We start from the raw sequence: 26,001 nt of genomic DNA on the forward strand, positions 1-26,001 counted from the left end.
TCCTATTTGTTCTAGTTTTTCTTCAATTTTCCTTTTCATAGACAGGCTCAAAAGATGGGAAAAAAGTAAGACAATTCGCTCTCATTATATCCATAAAATGCTCTCCATATGAAACCTGTTGGATTATCTTACTAGTGGTAGATATGCGTGTGGAAATTTAGCACATAACAACTATTAGCAAAGCGCTCTTGTAAGTAATCATACTTTTTCATCAGTCATGTATGTATGAGATTTGTTATCTTGGCTGTTGGTGGCTTCCATATGTTTAGATTTGTAATCCAGTCAGTTGTAGGCAATGATTGGTTGTTCATGATTCATTAACATTTTGAAAGATTTTGAACAAGTATTTTATTAAAAAATCTTAAAGAGTTGAGAATTTCTAGCTGGGTTTAGTTGTGGGTTGTTTAAGTGTTTTTGAAAAAAAAATTCAGGATAGTTAGTAGGGGGAACACCTAATTGTTGAGTAGATCTTGAGTAGAATGGTTTAATAACCCTACATATTTTAGCATGACACTCATATTACAGCCACAATTACTGATTTGAAATTGTAGTCAACACTCTTCAGTGACAAAAGAAACACGGGATTGAGATTGAATAGAAAAGAACCTATAAAATGCAAAAGAATTGTTGCATGAGCTTAGTATGTTGAAGTGAGTTTGTACTTGTAACATCAATAAGATCTGCTATTTATGAAATTCATGACATCAATGACATTACATCTACTTATTAAACTAAATTCCCCGAGACCTGAACACGCCCACATCAATAAGATCTGCTATTTATAAAATTCATGACATCAATGACATTACATCTACTTATTAAACTCAATTCCTTATGAACACCAAGTCCTGAACACATCCACATCAATAAGATCTGCTCTTTATGAAATTCTTGAAATTAATAACATTACATCTACTTATTGACTCAATTCCTTTTGAACACCAAGACCTGAACACGTCCACCAAAGGTATAGATGCATAAGGTTTATTTTTGCAGTAGGAATCTCCCTGGGACCAAAATATTTTGGTCATGAAGTCAATCATTCTTTAGAAACTAAAACTACCTGTTTACCAACATTGCGGCCAGAAAATAGCCCAACAAATGCTGCTGGGCCAAGTTCAAGGCCTTCAACTATGTCTTCCACATATACAATCTTCCCTTCAGCAATGTGAGGTAGAACCAAGTCCAGAAACTTGGGAAAGAGGTGATAGTAACTAGAAACCACAAATCCTTTCATTTGAACCTGTTTTAGAATCAGGTGCATTAAATTGTGCACGCCTTCTGGCTTGTCGAGGTTGTATTGTGAGATCATGCCACAAACAGCAATGCGGCCATGGGGCCTCATGTTGAGTAGCACCGCATCAAGCATCTTTCCCCCAACATTGTCAAAGTAAATATCAATACCTTCAGGAAAGTACCTGATAAAATAATACAGCATTTACACTAAATCAAGAGCAGCAAATTGATATAGAAGTCCAAAAGACTCTTGGTTTCCCAGGTAAATAGAGTAAAACTTAGCTGCTACCTTATTGTTTACCCATCTTTTCAGTTTCTAATGAAGGCATGAAATAGACAAATTAATCCACAATATAACCATGTTTTTTTTTCCTGTAAAGTTTTTGAGGTATAAAATATATATGAAGGGATGTCCTCTTTCTTGAGAACAAGGATGTCCAATGTTTACTTCAATATCAAACGAGTGACCTTGTCAAAGACTGAAAAAATTTTATATTCTAATTAGAACATATATTACTACTAACCTTTTCAAAGCTGCATCCAAGTCAGGCTCTTCTTTATAGTTGAAAGCCTCATCAAACTTCAATTTGTTCTTCAGCAAATCGACCTAGTTGAAGGGAGGGAAAAATAAATAAATAAAAAAGAGTCAGAGAAGACAAATTCTGGTTAGTGAGGTTCCCACTCTGGTCAGCCACATCAACTCCTATATAAGATTTAAAAAAGCCAAAGTGTGCAAGGTTGATCAATATCTATTGTGATTTGTGAAAATGGACAAGGGTTGCATATATAGACATGAACATTTTTTCTTTGGCAGGACAAGTATGTTGATATTGCTCAACATATATATTTAAACTTGTTATAGTCTGTTTGCATGCATTTGAACCATTAATTGGAAAAAAAAAATCAAATTAATAACCATATATACACACCATAAAAAAATCATAACAATCAAATCGTTCTGTGCTAATCTTTGGTAAAGAAATAGAATTTATACACTTCAACTGCATGTTAGAAAAGTGTCCTGTCTACTCTTACCAATTGTGCAAAATTTTCTTGTTCCTTCTATTTTTTTCCCTATGTACATGGCAAATTGGGCGAAAATATTGAGTTATACTGCAATTGTTCACTAGTTTTTGTACGCTTATATATATAGTAATACAAATGCAATATATCAACAGTAGAACTGCTTTCGATCAAACATAGGTTAGTTTAAGGAATCAACCAATTGGATTGAGCACATCATGGTATAAACAGAACAAAATATATATGTATATATTAATTGAATTGAAACATTGAGCACTCGTATTCAGCAAGTCACCTTTTCTTTGCTACCAGCACTTCCAACAACATAGCAACCTAATAGCTTTGCAAGCTGTCCAACAAGCTGACCAACTGCCCCAGAAGCTGCTGAAATGAAGACATGGTCTCCTTTCGTAGGAGAGCAAATCTCATAAAAGCCAGTATAAGCAGTTATACCAGGCATACCTACACATAATAAATACCTTAAATTAGGTTTTGGCACCCAGCAAAGCAAGACATGGCATTACATGTTAAGAAACCTAGCTAAAATACTAGCAATATGAGATGGCCTTAAATCTCCATATATAATTTCAGCTAAGTGAGTTAATACTGGCAGTTAAAAGAATTTGTTCCAGTTTCATCTTAGTTCTGCAATCAGAATCACCGTAAGAATCAATAGCAAATAAGTTTTATTTTGTCTGAACAACTATTCTCTTCATTAAGATGTATAAAGTGGTACTCAGGACTGGGAATTTTTGTATTATTGATTCATAATTTTCTGAGACATAGAATTTTGAAAGCCATCTAGTGTAGCCAACTTCAAATAATTAGTTTTACTAGATTATCTTATGAAGGTAGATCAAATGGGAAAAAAAGTGTGAATCAATGGTAGCATACAGCATCTGTTTACTAATAATCGGAATCATCTTGACCACAAAGTTAACAAGAACAATCATGAATATGATGTTTTAATGGAAAATGGAATCTAACATCAAGAAAATCCGTTCTGTTCTGTTGGATCACATATCACCATAACAGTAATAATTTAGGTGAACTTAAAACACAATGATTTACCTCATACACTTAATTAATTTCCTAGAATTGTGAATTTCATCTCTCAAGTATATCAAAAGGGGAAGAAAATCAGCTTACCAAGAATGCCAGTATAGTAGGACAGTGGCACATTAGTGTGCTGGATTTTAAACATTTTCTGAAGATCTGTAATTAAACTATATTCCTCCCATTTAGTTATTCCCCAAACTAAGTCACCTTTCTTGAAATTTGGATGCTCAGAATCCAAAACTTTAGCCACGCCATATCCAAGAAGGGGCTGCATGATTCAACATCAAGGTCATTATTAAAGTACACAACTGAAACAAGATCAATCTGAAACCCCTTCATTGATTAATAGTAGATCTAAATTTAAGTTTCTAGTTGAATAAAAGATCTATGATAAACAAATCTAGCATTATATTTATTCAACTTAAATAATAATTTTAGAAATCGACTATGACTTGCACAATTACAACAAATTAGATCAAATGCAGGTTGACAATTTTAGGACACGGATTTACATCATAACTTTATCTCTATGTATTATGAATTAAATGGTATTTTTTTGCATTTGATTGACACAAGGCTCTTAACACAATTTAGAAGAATTATATTCATGTCAAACCTAGTATAACACTTTTTTAATATTATGACACTCAATGCCATAACATGTTTCCCCGTTAGAAACAAAGACCCATTTGGTTCAAATTATTCCAGACGTAACTCTTGCAATTAATAACTATCTCATCCATAAAGTAAACAAATTATTATTATTATTTTTGCATTTTAAAATAATAAATAGAATATAAGCTATGATGCTTACACTAAATAACATTTTATTGACATGAAATTTGAGTCACCTGCAATGTCCATGATTCAAATTTATTCTCCCCAACTATCAAATTTCAAAAAATTTTAAAATAAAAATCTAGGAAGAAAAGTTACATTTTCATAATTTGTACTCCTACTACTACCGCCATCCAAACAAACAAGAGTTGACTTACCGTAACGGGGGGCTTCGAGTCGGTGTTACTGGCACCGTAATTCTTCATATTGTTAAGGTGAAGCAAGTAGGGATCGCAGGACAAGTAGAGGTTCTTCACCAATATCCCATTGGAACCCTCTGGGACTTTCAACTTTATGGTACCATTAGTACTCACGTACATGTCTGATTCTTTTGGAGAACCGGTCACATAGTTCTTTAAGATCACTTGCTTGTTGCTCACTTGCTCATTTTCACAACCACTTACCATTTTTTTTTCTTACAAAGCTCTTACTAATACTACTATATCTTTGAGTATTAATAGATAAAGACAACTGTGAAATCAAATTTGGTTGGTTTAAGGAATGTTGGAACATTTAACTGTATTTGGGGTTGTTTTATAGTGTGGGAAAATTGTAGTGATGTGATCAGCCTATGCGTCAGGATTTCGTGTTGGAAAACTAAGTGAGGTTAGCGAATACGTCACATAGAGATAGTAGTGTTACTGCATGCAGGCTTTATCTGCGTTATGTTCACATTTGCATAGACTTTGGTCAAAAAGAAAAAATGTTTGGATAAACTATAGTTTATGTTAGGATCCCGATCCTCTCCATTTCAAATTGAAATGGAGAGTGTCCAGTTAAGGGTTAAGATCTAATGTCTACAAAGTACAACCTCAATTAGAAGTTTTTAACTTAACCAACTAACAAATAACTATGATAACCAAAGTTAACTATGGTCCAAAAACAAAAACAAAAAAGCACCAGATCCTTGTATCTGCATTTTGGATCCCCTTCAAGACTCTGTTCTTCAATCCCAACTGCCCATCAGCCACCGCCCACCGGCCACCATTTCTTAAGCTTAAGAACAACTTCGACCGATCCCTCCGAGGGCTTCCCGGACACAAAAGCACCAACGCAACACTCCAATTCACTCCTAGACTCCGCCACATTATCGGGCAAATCCGAACCACCACCACCACCACCATTAGCTTCAACCGAGTTATTGACACAAGTATCCACATGAACAGACACCTCTTCTTCAGACCTATAAGACCGCCCACAAATCGGACATTCATACACATTTAGTGAATACCCATTTTGTGATCTCTTCCCAGAAGTGATCATCGAGTCAAATGGATCGAACCCGTTTGCCGGTATGCGATTTGGGGTCGAATCATTCGTCAAATCCGACCTGTCGTTGTGATCAGAAATGGGTGCTTTCTGATGCAAAGGCTTGGGTTCGGAATTTGAAGTCACAGAACTGGGTTCTTTCCGAGGCTGTGGAGATGGGTTTTGAGTTTGGGAAGAAGGGCGAGAGAGAATTGGATTTGTGGGTCCTGAAGAAGAAGAAGAAGAAGATCCCAAGACTCTACCTTGGCCCTTGATAACGAAGATGGTGGCCGGTGGCTGAAGGGCGGTTGGGATTGAAGGACAGCGTCTTGAAGGGGATCCAAAATGCAGATACAAGGAGCTGGTGCTTTTTTTATTTTTGTTTTTGGACCATAGTTAACTTTGGTTAGTTATTTGTTATTTGCTTAAGTTAAAAAACTTTTAATTGAGGTGGCACTTTGTAGATCTTAGATTCTTTTTAAGCAAATCCTAACTCTTAATTGGAAACTTTCCATTTCCAATAAAAATGCAGAGGATCCGGATCCGTTTATAGTGGAGGAAAAGTGGCCGCCCATATGGGTCTATACCTCTATTACTTATAAAGTTATATTAATAGCTGAAATCCTATTATTGTTCGGTCAAAAAATTATTATAATTTTTACAATGTCAATTTCTTGGACTTTGGTCAAAGAATAGCCATAAATTGAGTATTATTTTTTTTTTAAAAGATAATTTTAAATTATAGCATTCACTTCTAGTAATAACTTTTTATTATTAGACAAAAGCATCAATTAATTTTTGTTGTAGACGTCAATTAAACTTCAGATCTTTTATTTAATCATAAAAAACATTACCTTTTTTTTTTTTATAGGAAAAAACATTACCAGTTAAGTTAACTGAAACCCAATAATTGAGTACCTACTAGTTTGTAAGAATATAGATTTTTCAAAAATAATGACCGCATTAAGTTTATTGGTGTTTATATGCTTAAATTTACATGGCTTGGTGGGAAGGTGTTGATCAAACTCGTGTTCTTATTGCTCCCGGCATCACTGGATTCCGTGGCCTTTTATTTATTTTACTCATTGTTCTAAATATTATTCAAAAGTAAATATAAAATTTTTTATAAACTAATCATTTTAATATATCATTAACAAAAAGTCAACTACAAGTATAAACAAAAATAAAATATAAATTATTAAATGTTTAGTATAAGATATGAAAAACTTTTTATAATAACGTTATTATGCTAATTCAAGACCTTCACAAAATTTGGATAAACTTTTTTTGGTCTTCTATGCTTCTAGCTACTTTATAATCACTTTAGAAACTTAGAAGCAAAGCTTCTTTGGAGGTTGAACCTAGTTATTATTGCGGTAGTAAGTGCTATATATATATATAAAGTGTGTAAGGACTCAATTTGTAACGATCCCAAGTTGGTGTGTTGGGTTTGAACGTTAAAGGCCCAAATAATAAATTTATAGAGAGTGAGCTGAAAAGCTAGGCCTTGGTCACCGGACGGTGGTTAGTCATGGTTTTCATGGTAATCGCACTAGGATAAACCCAGCGTATCTAACAAGACTTTTTTTTCCGGCACGGCCTAAGTGGCTCCGGTCCTTAGACCTCATCCGAGGAGCTTCCTAATCTTATTATTCTCCTTTTTTGGGGCTCCATGGTCTGGGAGACGATTTGTCCCCCCCTTCTTCTTGGCTTCTCCCCCTCCTTTTATACTAGTTTTTCTCCTCTCTTATGCGTCCACGTGTAGATTTCGCTTTTTAGGGCTGATACTTGTCTTTTCAGCCCATACCCAAAGTGATTGGGGGTGGTTCTAAAAAATGAAGAGCATGGTAAAGAGTATAGACCTGTCAGACGCAGAGTACTTAATTACAGTATTGGCAGCCTTTTACTTGGGCCGCTCCTACACTGTGCTCACCCTTTCTTTTAGGAGCGCTCTGGGATGTCGAGGACAAAATCGTCCTCGGCTATATCCTTAGGTCATTCGGACTTTCATTGTATGTTCTCGGCAATGTCTCTCCTCGGCTCGGGCCTTGGGCCCTAATGTAAAGTAAGTCGAGGTCATAAATTCTCTAACCCTATAATATATATTGGGTAAAAATATGGTGGTGTTGACTTTCCTACAATAAATTTTGTTACTTGAAGGAAGTTTTGTTGAAATTAAGTACATTAGGAGACATCAAAAAGGTGTTCTCAGTAGAAGGTATTTGAAAGAGTTAGAGTGTGTTCCTAATAAAATAAAAAAATGTATACCTGGGAATGTCCAATAGAGTTTTCGGTCAAATGCACCTTGGCCAAGTCAGAAAGGTACCTAGCTAGGAAGGTCTGAAAGGGTGCTTCGGAAAGTCTCATTGTCCAAAGGAAGTCCTTGGCCTAACACACCTCGGCTAAGTCAGAGGGAGTACCTAGGAAGGTTTGAAAGAATGCTCTGAAAAATCTCTTTGGCCAAAAAGAATCCTCGGTCAAATTAGAAGAGGTATCTAGGAGGGTCTAAGAGACTGCTCCAGAAAGTCTCTCGGTCAAAGGGAGACCTTGACCTAACGCACCTCGTCCAAGTTAAAGTGATTAACTAGGAGGGTCTGAGAGAGTGCTTCAAAAAGTCTCCTTAGTCAAAGGGAGACATCTACCAAGTCAGAAAGATTACTTGGAAGGGTTTGAGAGAGTGCTCCAAAAAGTCTCCTTGGCCAAAGGGAGTTCTCGGCCTAATGCATCTCAACCAAGTCAAAGAGATTGCCTAGAAGGGTCTGAAAGAGTACTCTGGAAAGTCTCCTCGGCCAAAGGGAATCCTTGGCCTAATGCACGTTGGCCAAGTCAAAGGGGGTACTTAGGTAGGTCTAAGAGAGTGCTCCAAAAAATCTCCTCCACCAAGGGGGTCGTCGGTCCTAATGCACCTTGGCCAAGTCAGAATGACTACCTAGGAAGGTCTGAGAGAGTGCTCTAGAAAATCTCCTTAGCTAAAGGGAGTCCTAGGTCTAATGCACCTCGGCCAAGTTAGAGAAACTACCTAGGAAGATCTAGGAAAGTGCTCTGAAAAGACTCCTCAGCCAAAGGGAGATAATCTCTCAAAGGGTTAGAACTCTAAGAGAATTAAAAAGAAGGAGAGAAAGATAGAGAGATTGATTTTCCAAATGTTCTCTTCCCCTTTTATAAGGACAAAGTTTAGTTACAAAATTAGTTACAGCCTTAGGCTACAACTTTACTTAATAAAATATACATTATTTCATATTTTAAAAATCTAATTATTGAATTGCATGCTCTTTACACTCTTAGTATACATATCAAATTTTGCGTCAATCGAATATTATTTACTATATGATCTATAAACTTATATTTTATATACAATTTTAAACTATAAAAACTTGCCATTTAAATAATTTATTGATGACATAGCTATTGATCTTTAATTTTCTAGAAGTTTTACAAGCATGGAGGATATTTAAAGAAGATGTAATCTAATGGTGGGTTTATCAAAATTTACCATCAACAAAAAGATATTGAGTAAGGTTGTAGCCTAAGGCTACAACAAATTTTGTAGCTCAACTTTGTCCATTTTGTGGCCAATTTGGCTACTAAAAATATATTCTAATGTAAAAAATTCGATACATATAACTACAAGTCTCATTATAGCACAATTGGTATTTTTCATTGAGATGTTATAATTTTATATTTGATTATTGTTACATTAATACAATTTATTCCTTTTGTTATTATATTATATAAATTTATAATAAAACCGTGTAACGAATGGGTCATTAATTAGTTGTATACTAAGATAAATAATGGAACTTTACTTAAATTTCTAGAAACTCTTTAGGGGTTCATTTTTTTTTTTTTTTCAGTTGTGTCACTGTCTACAGCCTTGTGTTGATAATGTTTTGAATGTTTGCAGTTAAATAAGTTTGTTACTATTGAGACATTTTTGGCACAACATGGGCTTGTAAAATTAAATAGACAAAGCCCATAAGGTCCAACACCAATTAATGAAGAATTTTCAATCTAACTTTATTTTTTTAATATTCATATCTGCTACATGGACCAGGTTCACCTGTGAAAGGAAGAACCCAACAAAAGGGACAATTTAGGAGATGTGGATTGGAGGATAAATGAGTCATTTCATACGAATTTTGGGCTCATTCAAGATCTTTTGGGGTTTTGTTTTGTTTTTTTTTTTTTTTTTGGGAATGGTCTCTTTGATAGGCCTGGAAGTGTGGTCAACACCGTTCAGTGGTAATAGAAACACATGATTGAGATTGAATAGATAAGACCCATAAAATGCAAAAGAATTATTGCATGAACTTAGCATGTTGAAGTGAATTTGTGCTTGTAACATCAATAAGATCTGCTGTTTCTGAAATTCTTGACACCAATGACATTACATCTACTTAGTAAACTCAATTCTTCATGAACACCAAGACCTGAATCATCCACAAAAGGTGTAGATGCAAAGGTTCATACACAGTAGGAATCTCCAAAGGACCTAAAGATTTTGGTCATGAAGTCAAATCATTCCTGAGCAACTAAAATTACCTGTTTGCCAACATTGAGGCCAGAAAATAGCTCAACAAGTGCTGCTGGGCTACTCTGAAGGCCTTCAGCTATCTCTTCCAAAAATACAATCTTCCCTTCAGCAATGTGAGGCAGAACCAAGTACAGAAACTTCAGATAGAGGTGATAGTAATCAAAAACCACAAATCCTTTTATATGAACCCTTTTGTAAATCAGATGCATTAAATTGTGCACACCTTCTGGCATGTCGTTGTACTGTGAGATCATGCCACAAACCGCAATGCAACCATAGGCCCTCATGTTGAGTAGCACTGCATCAAGCATTTTTCCCCCAACATCCTCAAAGTAAACCGCAATGTGACCATGGGCCCTCATGTTGGGTGTACTCTATTACAGGTACAATTTCTTTGATGTAAACAAATGGGCTCATATTCAATATTGGGATCCGAAAGAAACTTTACTCCATTTGTATGAAGTGTCATTCTGAGAAACAAATTAGTACTTCCAACTCAAATGAATTGATGTAAAATGATTCATGACAGTTGATAGTTATGAGTATACTCAACTCCAACAACATGACGCTTTATTAAGGATATAAAACTATATTGTTACCAACAAAATCCAATAGAAGATACATTTGCAGTAAATAATCCACCTGGACCTAGAGTTTTTGGACCATGAGGTTGTATACAAAGTCATTCATTCATGAGCAACTACCACGACCTGTTTTCCAACATTACGGCCAGAGAAGAGCCCTACCATTGCTTCTGAGGCACTCTCGAGGCCTTCAGCTATATCTTCCAAATAAGTAATCTTTCCCTCTTTGATGTAAGGCAGAACAAACTCCAGAAACTTTGGATAGAGGTGGTAGTAATCAAAAACAAGGAATCCTTCTATCCGGATCTGTTTCCAAGCCACACTCATTATATGGTGCAAACTTCAGGCTGCTCAAGGTTGTACTGTAAGATCATTCCACATACAGCAACGCGGCCATGGACCCTCATGTTGTGTAGCACGGCATCAAGCATCTTTCCCCCAACATTCTCAAAATAAATATCAATACCTTCTGGAAAGTATCTGCAAGAAAAACACAGCAACCCTCTAGATTTAAGTACCAGATATACAAATGAAAGAGCAGTCACTCTTGGTTTCTCAAGGACATAGATTAAAACTTAAAAATAAGTATAGGGACAAAACATCTTTCAAAACTGTTGACATGATCTGTGATGATCGGTTCATGATAAAAGGGGTGTTAGTGGTGGTACCATGTAAAAGAGATGCTCTAATCACAACATGCTATATTTAGCAATTGAAAAGAAGTGTCAGTCTTGGACTTTAGATAATAGAGAAATAGAAAAATTAATCCTCAATATAACTTTTTTTTTACTTTAAAGTTTCCAAGGCTTAAAATACATATATATATATATATGAAGGGATGTCCACATTCTTAAGAACAAGGATGTCCAATGTTTACTTCGGTATCAAACCAGTGACTCTGTCAAAGAGGGAAATGAAATTTTATAATTCTAATTAGAACATATATTACTACCAACCTTTTCAAAGCTGCATCCAAGTCAGGCTCTTCTTTATAGTTGAAAGCCTCGTCAAACGTTAATTTGTTCTTCAGCAAATCAACCTTGTTGCAGAAAGGGGAAAAAAACAAATAGAAAAATGTTAGTGAGGCTGCCCACTCTGGCCAGGCACAACAACTCCTAAAGAAGATTAAAAATTGCCAAAGTATGCAAGGGTGATCAATATCTGTTATGATTTGTGAGAATGGACAAGGGTGGCATATTTTGCTCTGAACATTTTTTTCTTTTGCATGTTACTGGCAAATATTTAGTTACAGGATAGGAAAAGTATGTTCATATCATTAACATATATATTTATACTTAATATAAAAAATGCATAACAACCAAATAGTTCTGTGCTAATCTTAGCCTTAGGTAAAGAAAATAGAATTTATACCCTTCAAATGAGTATTAGAAATGACCAGAGTGTTCTGTCAACTATTGCGAAACATTTCAAATTTCTTGTTCCTTCTATTTTTTGGTCCTTATGGACATGGCAAATCAGGCAAAAAGCAATCTTTCACTAGCTCTTTGTACACACTAATATATGTAGCAAGACAAACTCAATTAAGCTCTAACCATTAGAGAAGAGAGTTGCTCATTTAGGTATTAAGATACAGTATATCAACGTTAGAGTTGCTTTGGATCAAACGCAGATTGATTAAAGAAATCAACCGATTGGATTGAGTATATCATGTTATAAACAGAATGGAAAAAAATATTAATTGAATTGAAACATCAAGCGCTCATATTCAGCAAATCACCTTTTCTTTGCTTCCAGCACTTCCAACAACATAGCAACCAAACAACTTTGCAAACTGCCTAACAAGCTGACCAGCTGCTCCAGAAGCTGCTGAAATGAAGACATGCCCTCCTTTCTTTGGATAGAAAACCTCATGAAAACCACAATAAGCTGTTAAACCAGGCATACCTACACATAAGGAAAATGTTAATGAGGTTTTTGCAGCAAGCTAGATAAATTACCATGAGATGGCCTTAATCTACAGATATAATTTCAGCTAATTGAGTTAATACTTGCAATTAAATAATTTTTTCCAGTTGCAACTTAGTTCTACAATCATACTCACCAATAAGAATCAATAGTATATAAGTTTTATGTTGGATAAACAACTAACCACTTTATTAAAATGTATAAAAAGGTACTCATGATTAGAAAATTTTGTATTCTTGATTTATGATTGTGAGAAAGAATTTTGAAAGCCATCTGGGGTAGGCTACTTTAAATTATTAGATTTTACACGAATATCACATGCAGGTAGATCAACCGGGAAAGAAGTGTGTATCAATAGTCACATGCAGCATCTGCTTACTGATAATCGGAATCATCTTGACCAAACTTAACAAGAACAATCAAGAAAATCCCATCTGTTCCTTTGGTTCACATATCACCATAACAGTAATAATTAGTTTCCTAGAACTGTACATTCATCTCTCAAGTATATATGAAAAGGGAAAGAAAATCGGCTTACCAAGAATGCCGGTATAGTAGGACAGTGGCACATTAGTGTGTTGGATTTTAAACATTTTCTGAAAATCCGTAATTAAACTATATTCTTCCCATCCTGTTATTCCCCAAACTAAGTCACCTTTCTTGAAATTTGGATTCCTAGAATCCAAAACTTTAGCCACGCCAAATCCAGTAAGTGCCTGTATGATTCAACATGAAGGTCATTATTAAAGTACACAACTGAAACAAGATCAATATGAAAACCCTTCATTATAGATAGTAGATGTAATTAAATTTAAGATTCTAGTTGGCCAAAAGAGCTATAATAATCAAATTTAAATAATAATTTTAGAAATCGACTGTGACTTGCAACTATTTGCAATAAATTGGATCAAATGTAGGTTAGCAATTATGGAACACGGATTTACATTATATCTTTATCTCTGTATTGTAAATTAAATGGTATTTTGAATGTATTTGATTGACAAATGATTTCACAATTCAAGAGAGTGTGTTAAGTAGCAGCTGAGCTACAAGGTTATTGGTAAAATTTAGAAGATTTGGATTCATGTCACAACTTACTATAACACTTTATTAATATTATGACCCTCGACACCATATCATGTTTTCCTGTTAGAAACAAAGTTCAGTTGAGTTAGTTATTCCAAATCTAACTTTAGAAAGAAAAGTTACATTTTCATAATTTGTACTACTACTACCACCCAAACAAACAAACTAAATCTAGCCTTGACTTACTGAATCGGGGGACTTCAAGGAGTTTGTGTCGGGCTTCTTCATTTGGATAAGAATGTAGGGATCGCAAGACATGTAGAGATTCTTCACCACAACCCCATTAGTACCTTCTGGGACATTCAACTTTATGGTACCATTGCTACTCGCGTACATGTCTGATTCTTTAGGAGAACCAGTGACATAGTTCTTTAAGATCACTTGTTTGTTGCTCACTTGCTCATCATCACCATCACTTGCCATTTTTAATAAATGAAGCTCGTACTGGTAGTAGTATCAATGAGTGTTAAATACAGAAGGAAAAAAAAAATCGATGAGATAACTAGACAAGAGTACTGTGCAATCAGACTTTGTGATTGGTTTAGGGAATGTTGCTACCGGATTGTTTATTTTATTGTGGTGGAGAATATATATGCTCGGCATATGCGAATGCGTCAGATAGATAGTATTATGTTTAGACATGCATCATGGGCTTCTATGCCTCTGGGGTCTTCCGTGTGAAGCTTTCTCTCTCCTAGTGAGACTTGTATCTTCCTTGTGAAGCTGAAGGTGGTTCTCGATCCTTTCTTCTTTTCCTCAGTCTAGTGACGCAATCAGGTGGATTTTGATCTCCTTAATCTCTCATTTTCATCAGTAAGTTTTTCTCCTCTTATCTTTTCCTTATCATATTTAGTGTATTTGGTTCTTGGTTTTGGGTTTATTTCTTGCTATCCATGGCTGTGGCCATGGATGAGACTGATGTTGACACCATTACAAATCAAGCAAAGAAATTCAGTTGGTTAAAAGGTAAAGTTAATTTAGAGGTGGTTCCCTCATCCAAAGAATCATCCAAACGGCTCCTTATTGGGAAAATACTGTCAAAAAAATCCTTCCCTAAGGTTCTGGTTAAGGAAATTCTAGTTAAAGCTTGGAACCTTATAAATGATTTTGAAGTTGCTCTAGTGGACAAGAATGTTTTTGTATTTAGTTTTAATCATGAGGCAGATGTCAGACGTGCTTGGGATAGAAGACCATGGCTACTAAAAGGGGAACACTTGATTCTTAAACGTTTCAATCCAGATCAGAGTGTTGCTGAAGTAGATTTTTCAACCACAGAGTTTTGGATTCAAGTTCATAATCTTCCTCTTGATAGACACAACATGGAGAACCTTCTTAAAATAGGGAGTATAGCCGGTCGTGCTTTGGAAACTGATTTTATTGGGTCTAGTGGAGGAGTTTGGAGGAGATATATCCGGGTTAGGGTAGAAGTTGATGTTAATTGTCCGCTTGCTCCTGGTTTTCCCCTGGAAAGAGATCATCTCCCTAAGCTATGGATTCCTTTCAAATATGAAAAGCTTGGGAATTTTTGCTTTGGTTGTGGCATTTTAGGACATGAACAGAGAGATTGCCAAAATAAGAGTGCACAATCGTTCATATAAGAAGGCATGACTGGCTTCTTTGGTAGATGGCTTCGGGCTGACAATGATGAATTTCAGCCTAGAAGGAAATTTGGAAACCAGGTTGAATTGGAGAATGAAGAATGCTGTAGGGTCAATGAATCAAACACTGAGATGGCTTCCAGCCGGATCCAGGTTAATCTAGAGTCATCGAATGACATGGTTGCAAGGGAGGAACAAGGTAGTAAAGATTGTCCTGTTGATGTCCTAGAGCCTTGTGTTGAAACGGCGGAGCCAGTGCAAGTTGATGGGACAAGTTTTGGGGATGCCACGCTTTGTTTGTCTAAGACGTTGGTAAAACTTGATTCCCATGGTAGTTCAATTAATTACCAACCAGATGGGTCCACTCCAATTACTTGTCAACCAATTGGGTCCACCTCCTTTACTTCATGGAATTTGGTATATGAGGAAAGCCTGGAACCCAATTCAGCCCAAAACATAGCCTATAACCTAACCCAAAACTCAAGTATGTGTATAAATAATCCAAACCCTCACCATAAAAAGCCTACTACCAACCCCATGACAGATGATCCACAAACTCCAAATCAAACCTAGTCCCATAAAGATTCAGAACGTTCCAAAAGGGAACTCAATTCATTAAGCCCACCCTACACCCCTAACTCTGTAAACAAAAAAACTAAGTTCTCGGCTACTCTCATACCCTCACAAACCACTACATTAATTTCCCCTCAACCATCTAGCATAAACCCTCTTGTATATACCACCCCCACCTCCATCCCAACAAGATACCCACGTTGAAGATCTCCTAAAAGAATCGCTCTAAATGACCAAGCTAGAGCCAAAGCTACTGCTCAAGCTAAGTTCAAGCAAGGTAAAGGAAGTAGTTCTGGAAATCTCAACTGTTCTTCAGTACAGAAGGATGAAGATAACTCTGTCACTGCTCTTCAGACGGCCAAGGAGGCGGGCCTTATCATGCCCCCAAGTTCGCCATGAGGACCCTTGCATGGAACTGTCAGGGTGCTGGTAGAGCCTCGACAGTTCGAGCCATCAGGGAGCTGATTCGTGAGTCCACTCCGAAGGTAGTCTTCCTGTCAGAAACTAAATCAAAAACTCCAAGAATAGGTATGATAAATTATAAATTGAAATATGTTGATTTTCATTGTGTGGAGCCTAGTGAGCGTTCTGGTGGTTTAGCTTTGTTTTGGAGGCTAGGTGTTGATTTAGAAGTGGTTTATTCAGACTTGAACCTAATTGCTGCTCTTGTTTATTCTGATCCTCCTAATTCCCCTTGGTTATTATTTGTTGTTTATGGGCCTTGCAAGAGTAGTAAGAAAATGAATTTTTGGAGGATGATAGAGAACATGGTGCTCTCCTTTTCTGGACCTTGGGTAATCATTGGGGACCTAAATTGTATAAAAAGAATGGATGAGAAAAGAGGGGGTCGATCAACTTCTGGTAGCTCTGATAATTGCCTCAAAGACTTCATGTCAAACACTAGTGCTATTGATCTTGGCTTTACTGGGCCTTCCTTTACTTGGTCTAACAGACGTGAGGGTTTGACAAATATTAAGGAGAGACTGGATCAGTGTCTTTGTAATCAAGAATGGCAATTACTTTTCCTTAAAGCCGGAGTCAAGCACTTGTGTAATTTGAATTCTGATCATAACCCAATATTGTTGGATACTCATTTTGAGTCTGAAACTTTGAATCACCCCTTCAGATTTGAAGCAATGTGGACGAAGGAAGATAGCAGTAGAGTTGTGGTTGATAATGCTTGGCAATTTGATGTAGAGGGATCTCACAGTTTCCGTCTTGCAAATAAGCTGGAAAAGACGAAGAAGGACTTAAAGAAATGGAATAAGGGGGTTTTTGGCATTGTCAGGGAGAGAATTAAGTTGCTTCAAGCTAACATTGCTAGAATTCAACAAAAACCCCCCACAAAAGAAAATTTAGAATTGGAAGCTGCACTTAGTCTTGAATTAGATGATTGGTTGTTGAGGGATGAACTAAGATTGAAGCAGAAGTCTAGAGAATTATGGTTGAAAGAGGGTGATCGAAACTCGAGATTCTTTCACCTTTCCACTCTTATTCGGAGGAGAAGGAATCGCATAGAGAAAATCAAATTGGAGGACGGATCTTGGATAACTAACAGGTCTAACATCCAAAGTTATTTTGAGGAAAATTTTAAGACTCTGTATCGAACCAGTGAACCCCAAGTTCCTAGAGACCTGGAGAATTTAATTGGCCCTTGCATATCTAAGGAAGAAAATCAAGAGCTTTGCAGAATTCCTTCTAGGGAAGAAATTCAAAAGGTGATTTTTGGAATGAAGTCTCTAAAGGCTCCTAGCCCTGATGGTTTCCCAGCTTTGTTTTATAAACACTACTGGGATATTGTTGGTGATCAAGTGGTGCTTGCAACTCAAAGTTTTTTTAGAGACGGCTGGCTATTAAGGAATCTTAATCGGACCTTTATTTCTCTTATTCCAAAGAAACCAGGAGCTTGCAATTTTAATCAATTCCGTCCGATAGGCCTTTGTAATGTTTGTTATAAGGTAATATCCAAGATTTTGGTGAATAGAATGAGACCTTTACTGAATAAGAGTGGATCGTGCTCAAGTAGCTTTTGTTCCTAACAGAAGTATTACTGAAAATGTGGTGCTTGCTCAAGAGATTGTTCACAGCTTCAAGCAGACTAGGAAGAGGAAAGACTATTTAGGAGTGAAGCTAGACTTTCAAAAGGCCTATGATAGGATGGAGTGGAGCTTTCTTATGAAGGTTCTCAAGCCTTTGGGCTTTAATGATAAGTTTTCCAACCTCATCTATCAATGTATCTCCACAGTCCAATATTCTCTTTTACTGAATGGTGGAGTCCGTCAAAGTTTTAATCCTGGCCATGGCTTAAGGCAAGGCGATCCACTATCGCCATATCTTTTCATTCTTGGAAGCGAGATTCTTATGAGACTTATTAACAGAGAAGTTGATCGGAAAAATATCTCAGCAATTAAAGTGGCCAGCACAGCTCCCCCTATTTCAAGACTTTGTTATGCTGATGATGTGATTATTTTCTGCAAGGCAAAGCATTCTGAACTAGTTAGTCTAAAGAAATGTTTGGAAAAGTATTGTTCTTGGTCTGGCCAGTGTATTAGCATAGAAAAATCTGGTGTTTTTCCGTCAAAAGGAGTTAGTATTAATTTTTTGCGCCAAGTAAAAGGCTGCTGGGGTCTTAATTCTCTTCCTCAAAGTACCACTTATCTTGGAGTTCCCCTGTTTTTATCCAAGAATAGGTCCAATGACCTCAAGTTGGTGAAAGAAAGACTAGAGAGCAAGTTGAGTAGCTGGAAGGGTAGGAATTTGTCATGGGCTGGGAGAGCAACTTTAATTAAATCTGTGGCACAATCTATTCTGACATACACTATGGCTGCCTTGCAATTCCCCAGGAAGTTATGCGATCAACTAGATTTAGTGGTTCGTAGATTCTGGTGGAACCCCAAAACGGAGTCAGGTCACTTCTGGACTCCTATTGCTTGGTCTACTCTATGTAGATCCCAAAAGGATGGTGGTTTGGGTTTTAGGAACTCTTGAATTTCAATCAAGCCTTGCTTTCCAAATTAGCCTGGTGGATATTGTCGGACAAGAACTGTTTGTGTGTTAATGTTTTAAAGGCAAAATATAAGGTTAGACACAATTGGTTAAACCACTGCTTCCTGGGTAATGCTTCACCGGTCTGGAAAAGTTTGGCTGGTGTTAAGCAGCTCATAGCTAAAGCAGCTTGCATGTTCGTGGGGGATGGTAATTCCATAAGGATTTGGGAGTATCCTTGGGTACCAGAGCTTCACGGGTTCATTCCTACTCCAAAGAATGGTGTTGACCCAAATGGTATTCTCTTAGTTTCTCAACTTTTTAATTCTGATTTTTCTGGTTGGGATGTTCATAAACTAAATTGGTGGTTTGAAAACTCCACAGTTGATCTTATTTTGAAAATTCCTATTTTTCTGACCAGTTACAAAGATCAGTGGGCATGGACTTGCACAAGCTCAGGGGAATTGTCAGTGAAGTCAGCTTATTGGAGTTGCCGAGAAACAGTGCATCACAATATTGAACCTGTTTGGAACTGTATTTGGAAAGCTAAACTCCATGAGAGACACAAAATGATGATTTGGAGGATTGCTGCAGGTTGCTTGCCCACCAAAGATAAGCTAAGCAGGTTTGTTGATGCTGCTGATGCTTATTGTCCCCTCTGTAAGATGGAAACTGAAACCTCCCTTCATCTTTTTGCTCTTTGTCCAGTTGCTAAGGCAGTTTGGTTTAGTAGTAAATGGGGACTGAGAATGAATTCTTTTGGTTTCTCTTCAGAAGTGGATTTTATTCATTTTTTGTGTTCATCCACATTTCCAAACCAGCTCTGTCAAAAGGATGAGCTTTTATTATTTGGGGCCATTCTTTGTGATGGAATTTGGAAGTTGAGAAACCAAGTCATTTTTGAAGACCTTCCCTTGAGTTGTGATGATCTAATAGCTAGAGTTGGGAAGTTATTTATGGAATTCAAAAACTCTAGATTGACTGCTTCTGATTTTGTAAATATCTCTCATCCTTTGCAATCTTGGGCCCCTCCAAGGCGTCTATCTGTTAAAATTAATGTTGATGCAGCTATTGGTCCATTTCATTCTTCCTTAGCTTTGGTGGCTAGAGACTGGAGAGGGGACTTGGTTTTTGCTTGTTCTCAAAAAGCGAAAACCACCTTCCCTCTCCAGGCAGAGGTTGAAGCTATGAGATAGGCTATCTCTTTGGCTGCAAAGTTGGAAGCTGACAATGTTATTATTGAGACAAACTCTAAGATTTGTCATGATGCTATTCATGAGCTGATTTCACCCCCGCCTTGGAGAATTGCTTCTATCTTAGCGGACTTGAAGTCTCTTCTTGTTTCTTATTCTAATGCGTCTATCGTCTGGGTTCCTAGGCTAGCTAATATGGCAGCTCATTCCCTAGCTAAATGGTCTCTTGCTTGTAATTTTTTTGGTTCTTTTGATTGGGGTAGCTGTCCTCTTTGTTTTGCTTTTGTAATTAAGAAGGAAAGGCTGAGCTAGCCTTTGTTTGTTTTTTGGTTTCTCTGTTCAATAAAAATTTCGGTTCCATCAAAAAAAAAAAAATGTTTAGACATGCATCGACTTTGGTCAAAAGGTGGATGAGGTGAGGTCTCTAAAGATAATTTAGTTTTTCATTCGGCTAAAGTTATACAACCCAAGAGTCTGGTTGCTCACTAGCATAGTGGCATTACGTTCTTTCCAATTATAAGGAGAGCTAAGCATTACAATCCAATTATAAGAAGAGTTAAAAGCATTCACATCAGTTTATATATAATAGAAAAATGTATAAATTTATATTGTTTTGCCTAAAAATGATCCACACCAATCTATATATAATTGTGTAAATTTACAAATTAACTAAAATAACTGTATAAATTTACAATGATACTATTTATTTTACATTTAGTTGTTTTTTTCTTTTTTTAAGGATGAAAAAAGAGAGTGGATAGCGATTGACTGGTTGTTGTGTGTAAAAAAAGAGAAACAATTTTAAAAAAATCAAGAAAAACTTATAGTTTAATGAAATGTAGTATAAAATGGATAATTTGACGTGAGGTTTTTTTAAAAAATGAGTATATAAAATAGAAAAAGTAAGTTCTTATACTAAAATAGAGAGAGTTTTTTGCAAGAGCTTAATTGAATGCTAAGGGTTTAAAACTTTAAATTCTTTCTCTCCCATCCTTATAATTCTGGAATTATTTAAAAATTTAAATAAAAAAAAAGTTATACATGATGTCTCAAGAGCATTATAGTTCAATTGACACTGTTTAGTATTTCCAAGAGAAACATTGAGGTGGCTTCCAAATGTTTAAAGTTGTAACCCAGCCAGTTATAGGGAATGGTTGGTTGTTCAAACTGGATTCATTAACATTCAGAAAGATTTCAGACAAGTATTTTATTGAAAAATCTTGATTTAAGAAATTCTAGCCAAGTTTAGTTGTAAGTTGTTTAACTTTTGTTTGAAAAAATTGAAATTTTTTCAAGATAGTAAGGAAGAACACCAAATTATGGAGTAGATCTTGAGTACAATGGTTTTACAAGCATGAGAATATTAGCATGACACTCATTAGTTACAGCCACGATTACCGATTTGGTGTAGTCAACATCCTTCAGTGATAATAGAAACACATGGTTGAGATTGAATAGATAGGAACCATAAGATGCAAAAGAATTATTACATTGCATGAAGTTAGTATGTTGAAGTGAATTTGAGCTTGTAGCATCATAAGATCTGCTATTTCTGAAATTCTTGACGTCAATGACATTACATCTACTTAGTAAACTCAATTCTTCATGAACACCAAGACCTGAAACGTCCACCAAAGGTGTAGACGCTTGAGGTTTATTTACAGTAGGAATCTCCAAGGGACCTAGAGCTTTTGGTCATGAAGTCAATCATTCTTGAGCAACTAAAACTACCTGTTTACCAACATTGAGGCCAGAAAATAGCCCAACAAGGGCTGCTGGACCACTCTCAAGGCCTTCAGCCATGTCTTCCAAATATACAATCTTCCCTTCAGCAATGTGAGGCAGAACTAAATCCAGAAACTTCGGGTAAAGGTGATGGTAATCAGAAAACACAAATGCTTTCATATGAACCCGTTTGTAAATCATGTGCACTAAATTGTGCACACCTTCCAGCTTCTCAAGGTTGTACTGTGAGATCATTACACAAACAGCAATGCGACCATGGGTCTTCATATTGAGTAGCACTACATCAAGCATTTTTCCCCCAACATTCTCAAAGTAAATATCGATACCTTCAGGAAAGTACCTGAAAAGACAATACAACATTCACGCTAGATTGAGACCAGCAATATGATATAGAAGTCCAAAAGACTCTTGGTTTCCCTTGTAAAGAGAGTAAAACTTAATATACCATGCTTCTACCTTATTCTTTACCTATCTTTTCCATTTTTAATGAAGGCTTGAAAGACAAATTAATCCACAATATAATAATTTTTTCCCATAATAAATTTCCAAGGCGTAAAATATATATGTAAGGATGTCCTCCTTCTTGAGAACAAGGATGTCCAATGTTTACTTCAGTATCAAACCGGCGACCCTGTTAAAGTCTGAAATTATATTTTATATTCTGATAACACCATATATTATTTCTAACCTTTTCAAAGCTGCATCGAAGTCAGGTTCTTCTTTATAGTTGAAAGCCTCATCGAACTTGAATTTGTTCTTCAGCAAATCAACCTTGTTGCAGAAAAGGCAAAGGAAAAAACCAAAAGCCAACAGAAAAAAGCTGGTTAGTGAGGCTGCCCACACTGGTCAGGCAGATCAACTCATAAATAAGATTTGAAATTGCCAAAGTGTGCAAAGGTGATCAATATCTATTAAGATTTGTGAAAATGGACAAGGGTGGCATATTTTGACCTGAGATTTTATCTTTGGCATGTGACTTGCAAATATTTTGACACACTATAGGACAAATATGTTAATATCGTTGAACATATATGTTTATACTTGTTACAGTGTCTGTTTGCAAGCATATGAATCATTAGTAGGAAAAAAAAACTCAAATTAATCACCATAATACTTACTTCAAAAAATGCATGACAACCAAATAGTTCTGTACTAATCTTAGGTAAAGAACAGATAATTTCTACACTTCAAATGAGTGTTAGAAATGTCTCAAAAAAAGTGTCCACTAGTTTCTTTTTTTGTCCCCAAGGACATGGCAAATTGGAGGGGAAAATTTGAATTACATTGCAACGCTACACCAGTTTTTTGTACATTTATTATATCTATTAAGAAGAATGCAATTACGCGCTAGCCAATAGAGAAGAGAGTTGTTCATTTAGAAATTCAGATGTATCTCAAGAGTAGAAATGATTCAGATCAAACCCAGATTAGTTAGACACAATCAATTGAATCAAGCACATCAAGTTATAAACAGAATGGAAAAAAAACAATATTAATTGAATTGAAACATTGAGCACTTATATTCAACAAGTCACTTTTTCTTTGCTTCCAGCACTTCCAACAACATAGCAGCCTAACAGCTTTGCAAACTGCCCAACAAGCTGACCAACTGCCCCAGAAGCTGCTGAAATGAAGACATACTCTCCTTTCTTAGGAGAGCAAACCTCATAAAAACCACTATAAGCAGTTAAACCAGGCATACCTACACATAAGGAAAATGTTTAATGAGCTTTTGGCAAAAAGCAAGACAATTGTTAACACAGCATACCAAAAAACCTAGCCAAATTACTTGCAATATGTGATCTGTAATGATCTGTAATGGTATTAATTACTACAGGATGACCTCAATCTCAAGATAAAACATCAGCTAGGTGATCCAATAATGGCAGTTTAAAAAAATTGTCCCACTTGCAACTTAGTTGCTACAATCAGGCTCTTCATATATAAGAGTTAATAGAAAATAAGTTCTGTTTTGGATAGACTCACCAAGAATACCAGTATAGTAGGACAGTGGCACATCAGTGTGTTCGATATTAAGCAAATTCTGAACATCTGTTATCAAACTATATTCTTCCCATCCAGTATTTCCCCAAACTAAGTCACCTTTCTTGAATTTTGGATTCCCAGAATCTACAACTTTTGCCACACCAAATCCAAAAATGGGCTGCATAATTTCAACATCAAATTCATTATTAAAGTATACAATTAAAACAAGATCAATCTAATACCCCTTCATAAATCATAGTAGAAGTGTTTTTTTTTTTTTTAAATAGTAGATATAACTTTAAGCTTAGGGCCTGTTTGGATTGAGGGGAGGGAGGGGGAATAGAGTAAAATTGACTGAAAATAGATTAATTTTGATCCAATTCTTATCTACTCTACTCTCCTTTCTTCCTCCTCAATCCAAATGGACCATTATAGTTGGTCAAAAGATTTGCGATAATCAAATCTATCATTATATATATATATATATATATATATATATATATCTACATGCAATTTAAATAATGGATTTAGAAATTGATAGTGACTTGTAACCAATCACCACAAATTGGACACAAATTCACAAATTATCTTTATCTCTATATATAATAAATTAATTCGTGTGTTAATGCAATTGATTGACAAAAGACTTAACCATTAAGAATAAAACTTTATTAATGTTATGACACTTGATACCAAATCATGTTTTCTCATTCCGAACGTGGAGCTAATTTCAGGTTACATCCAATCTAATTCTTACACTTACGAAAGTCCTCTATTAGTATATAAACCTTTTTTTAATTTTAAAATTCTACATATATGGATTATGGACTCTATTCTCAAATAAAATCTTAAAAAGAAAAAATAAAAGGAAACTTACATTGACAATTATACCAAAACAAACAAGATAACACATTAAAAAAAATAGAGTTAAACAACTAAAAATCAGTTTCCCCACTTTAAGTATTTTCTACCAATCACAACCTATAATCATGCCATGTGTTTGATTTTTTGTTATTGCATTTTAAATTTTAATGATTTTATAAGGAAAAAAGAAAAGAAAAAAGAGAGGGATGTGTCCCCAGTTATAAAGTGGAATACTTGACCAATCTATGTGCAGTGATAAGCCCATATGTGAAAAAGTGAAAGCCATGTTAGCAGATGGAAAAAAATGGTGAACAAGTTTGTGTCTTTTTGGTTTTACTCAACAGGATAAGATTATAAATATTCATAAGAATCATAGCTATAATTTTGGGAAAAAAAAAAAAGAGCGGGACTCTGCTTTGACTCACCGAACCGGGCTCAAAGGAATTGGTGGTGGAACTGATTGGCTTCTTCATAAGATTACACATATAAGGATCGCAGGACAGGTGCAGATTCTTCACCAAAAGCCCATTTGAACCTTCTGGGACCTTCAACTTTATGGTACCATTGGTGTTAAGGTACATGTCTGATTCTTTAGGGAAACCAGACACATAGTTCTTGAAGATCACTTGCTTGTTGCTCACTTCTAGCTCATTATCACCACCACCACTAGCCATTGATAACAAAGCTCTTATTATATATTAGCAATACAATCACTTATCAAAAAATATATATATTAGCAATACAATCAAATTATGTGGGTTGATTTTAAGGCTCCTCGCTTGTCTTTTTAAAGCGTTGCAAGAAAGTTGAGGTTGTTTTATAGTATGGAAAGATAATTGATGCAAAAAAAGTCGAGAGTTTTATTGTGTGGAAAAGAGTATGGTTCTAGAACCACATAAAATGCCGCAATTTTTGGAGGTTCGTTTTATAGTATAATTTTTTTAATTTTTCGTTAATTTAAAGTTATACATGATGTGTACTTTCTAAAGCTTATTTTATTCTATTTTTGGAGGTCCATTTTTTAGTAAAAATTTGTTAGTTTTTCATTCATTTAAAGTTATACATGGTGCTTTCTCAAAAAAAAAAAAAAGTTATACATGGTGTGTGGTAAAAAGTTACGTAGCTAAAAATGAAGTAAAAGTCAACGAACTAAATAACTTTTTAATTTCATTCTTTAATGATAGTATGCTTTTTTTATTCTTATAAATTCAATAATTACAAGAGGAGAGATTTGATTCATTTGAATACTAAACCTTTTCATTAGAAATATTAGGAAGTGTTAATTAAGTTTCAAAATTTTTGAAATTTTGTAATAGCATGTGACCACACATGTCAATTAAAATTCATATATAAGTTTAATAAAAGATTTGACTAATATCATAGAAATTGAATAATAAATATATAGAATAAAAATAAACGAAAAAAAATTAACATAAGTTACATTGTGATGTAAGACTAAATAAATTAAAAAATTAGTAACATAGAATTTTAATAGGATTTTTTTTTCCTTTTTAGGAAATATA

The 26,001-nt window shown here is 35.5% G+C and overlaps 3 protein-coding genes and 1 pseudogene across 4 annotated transcripts; 1 reads left to right on the forward strand and 3 right to left on the reverse strand.

Annotated features, from left to right (window-relative positions):
- Window positions 1–748: 748 nt before the first annotated feature.
- LOC115962921 (2-alkenal reductase (NADP(+)-dependent)-like) lies at window positions 749–4,876 on the reverse strand. Its single transcript, XM_031081802.1, has 5 exons — window positions 4,314–4,876; window positions 3,409–3,586; window positions 2,555–2,721; window positions 1,761–1,843; window positions 749–1,418 (listed from the first exon to the last, which is right to left on the reverse strand). Exons 1-5 carry the CDS (start codon window positions 4,560–4,562, stop codon window positions 1,040–1,042), a joined length of 1,056 nt encoding a protein of 351 aa, XP_030937662.1. The 5' UTR covers window positions 4,563–4,876; the 3' UTR covers window positions 749–1,039.
- Window positions 4,877–10,498: 5,622 nt separating this feature from the next.
- On the reverse strand, window positions 10,499–14,098 carry LOC115962924 (annotated as a pseudogene). Its single transcript, XR_004085638.1, has 5 exons — window positions 13,720–14,098; window positions 12,986–13,163; window positions 12,260–12,426; window positions 11,478–11,560; window positions 10,499–11,001 (listed from the first exon to the last, which is right to left on the reverse strand). The product of XR_004085638.1 is annotated as a 2-alkenal reductase (NADP(+)-dependent)-like (transcript).
- A 2,136-nt stretch (window positions 14,099–16,234) lies between these two features.
- Window positions 16,235–19,885, forward strand: LOC115965114. Its single transcript, XM_031084307.1, has 3 exons — window positions 16,235–17,534; window positions 17,731–18,612; window positions 18,723–19,885. The coding sequence occupies exons 1-3, from the start codon at window positions 16,235–16,237 to the stop codon at window positions 19,883–19,885; spliced, it is 3,345 nt and encodes a 1,114-aa protein (XP_030940167.1).
- Window positions 19,886–21,391: 1,506 nt separating this feature from the next.
- LOC115962926 (2-alkenal reductase (NADP(+)-dependent)-like) lies at window positions 21,392–25,160 on the reverse strand. The gene is made up of 5 exons (XM_031081809.1): window positions 24,904–25,160; window positions 23,615–23,792; window positions 23,164–23,330; window positions 22,317–22,399; window positions 21,392–21,968 (listed from the first exon to the last, which is right to left on the reverse strand). Exons 1-5 carry the CDS (start codon window positions 25,150–25,152, stop codon window positions 21,590–21,592), a joined length of 1,056 nt encoding a protein of 351 aa, XP_030937669.1. The 5' UTR covers window positions 25,153–25,160; the 3' UTR covers window positions 21,392–21,589.
- Between the last annotated feature and the right edge of the window lie 841 nt (window positions 25,161–26,001).

The sequence above is a fragment of the Quercus lobata genome, chromosome 10, assembly GCF_001633185.2.
Source record: "Quercus lobata isolate SW786 chromosome 10, ValleyOak3.0 Primary Assembly, whole genome shotgun sequence".
NCBI lineage: Eukaryota > Viridiplantae > Streptophyta > Magnoliopsida > Fagales > Fagaceae > Quercus > Quercus lobata.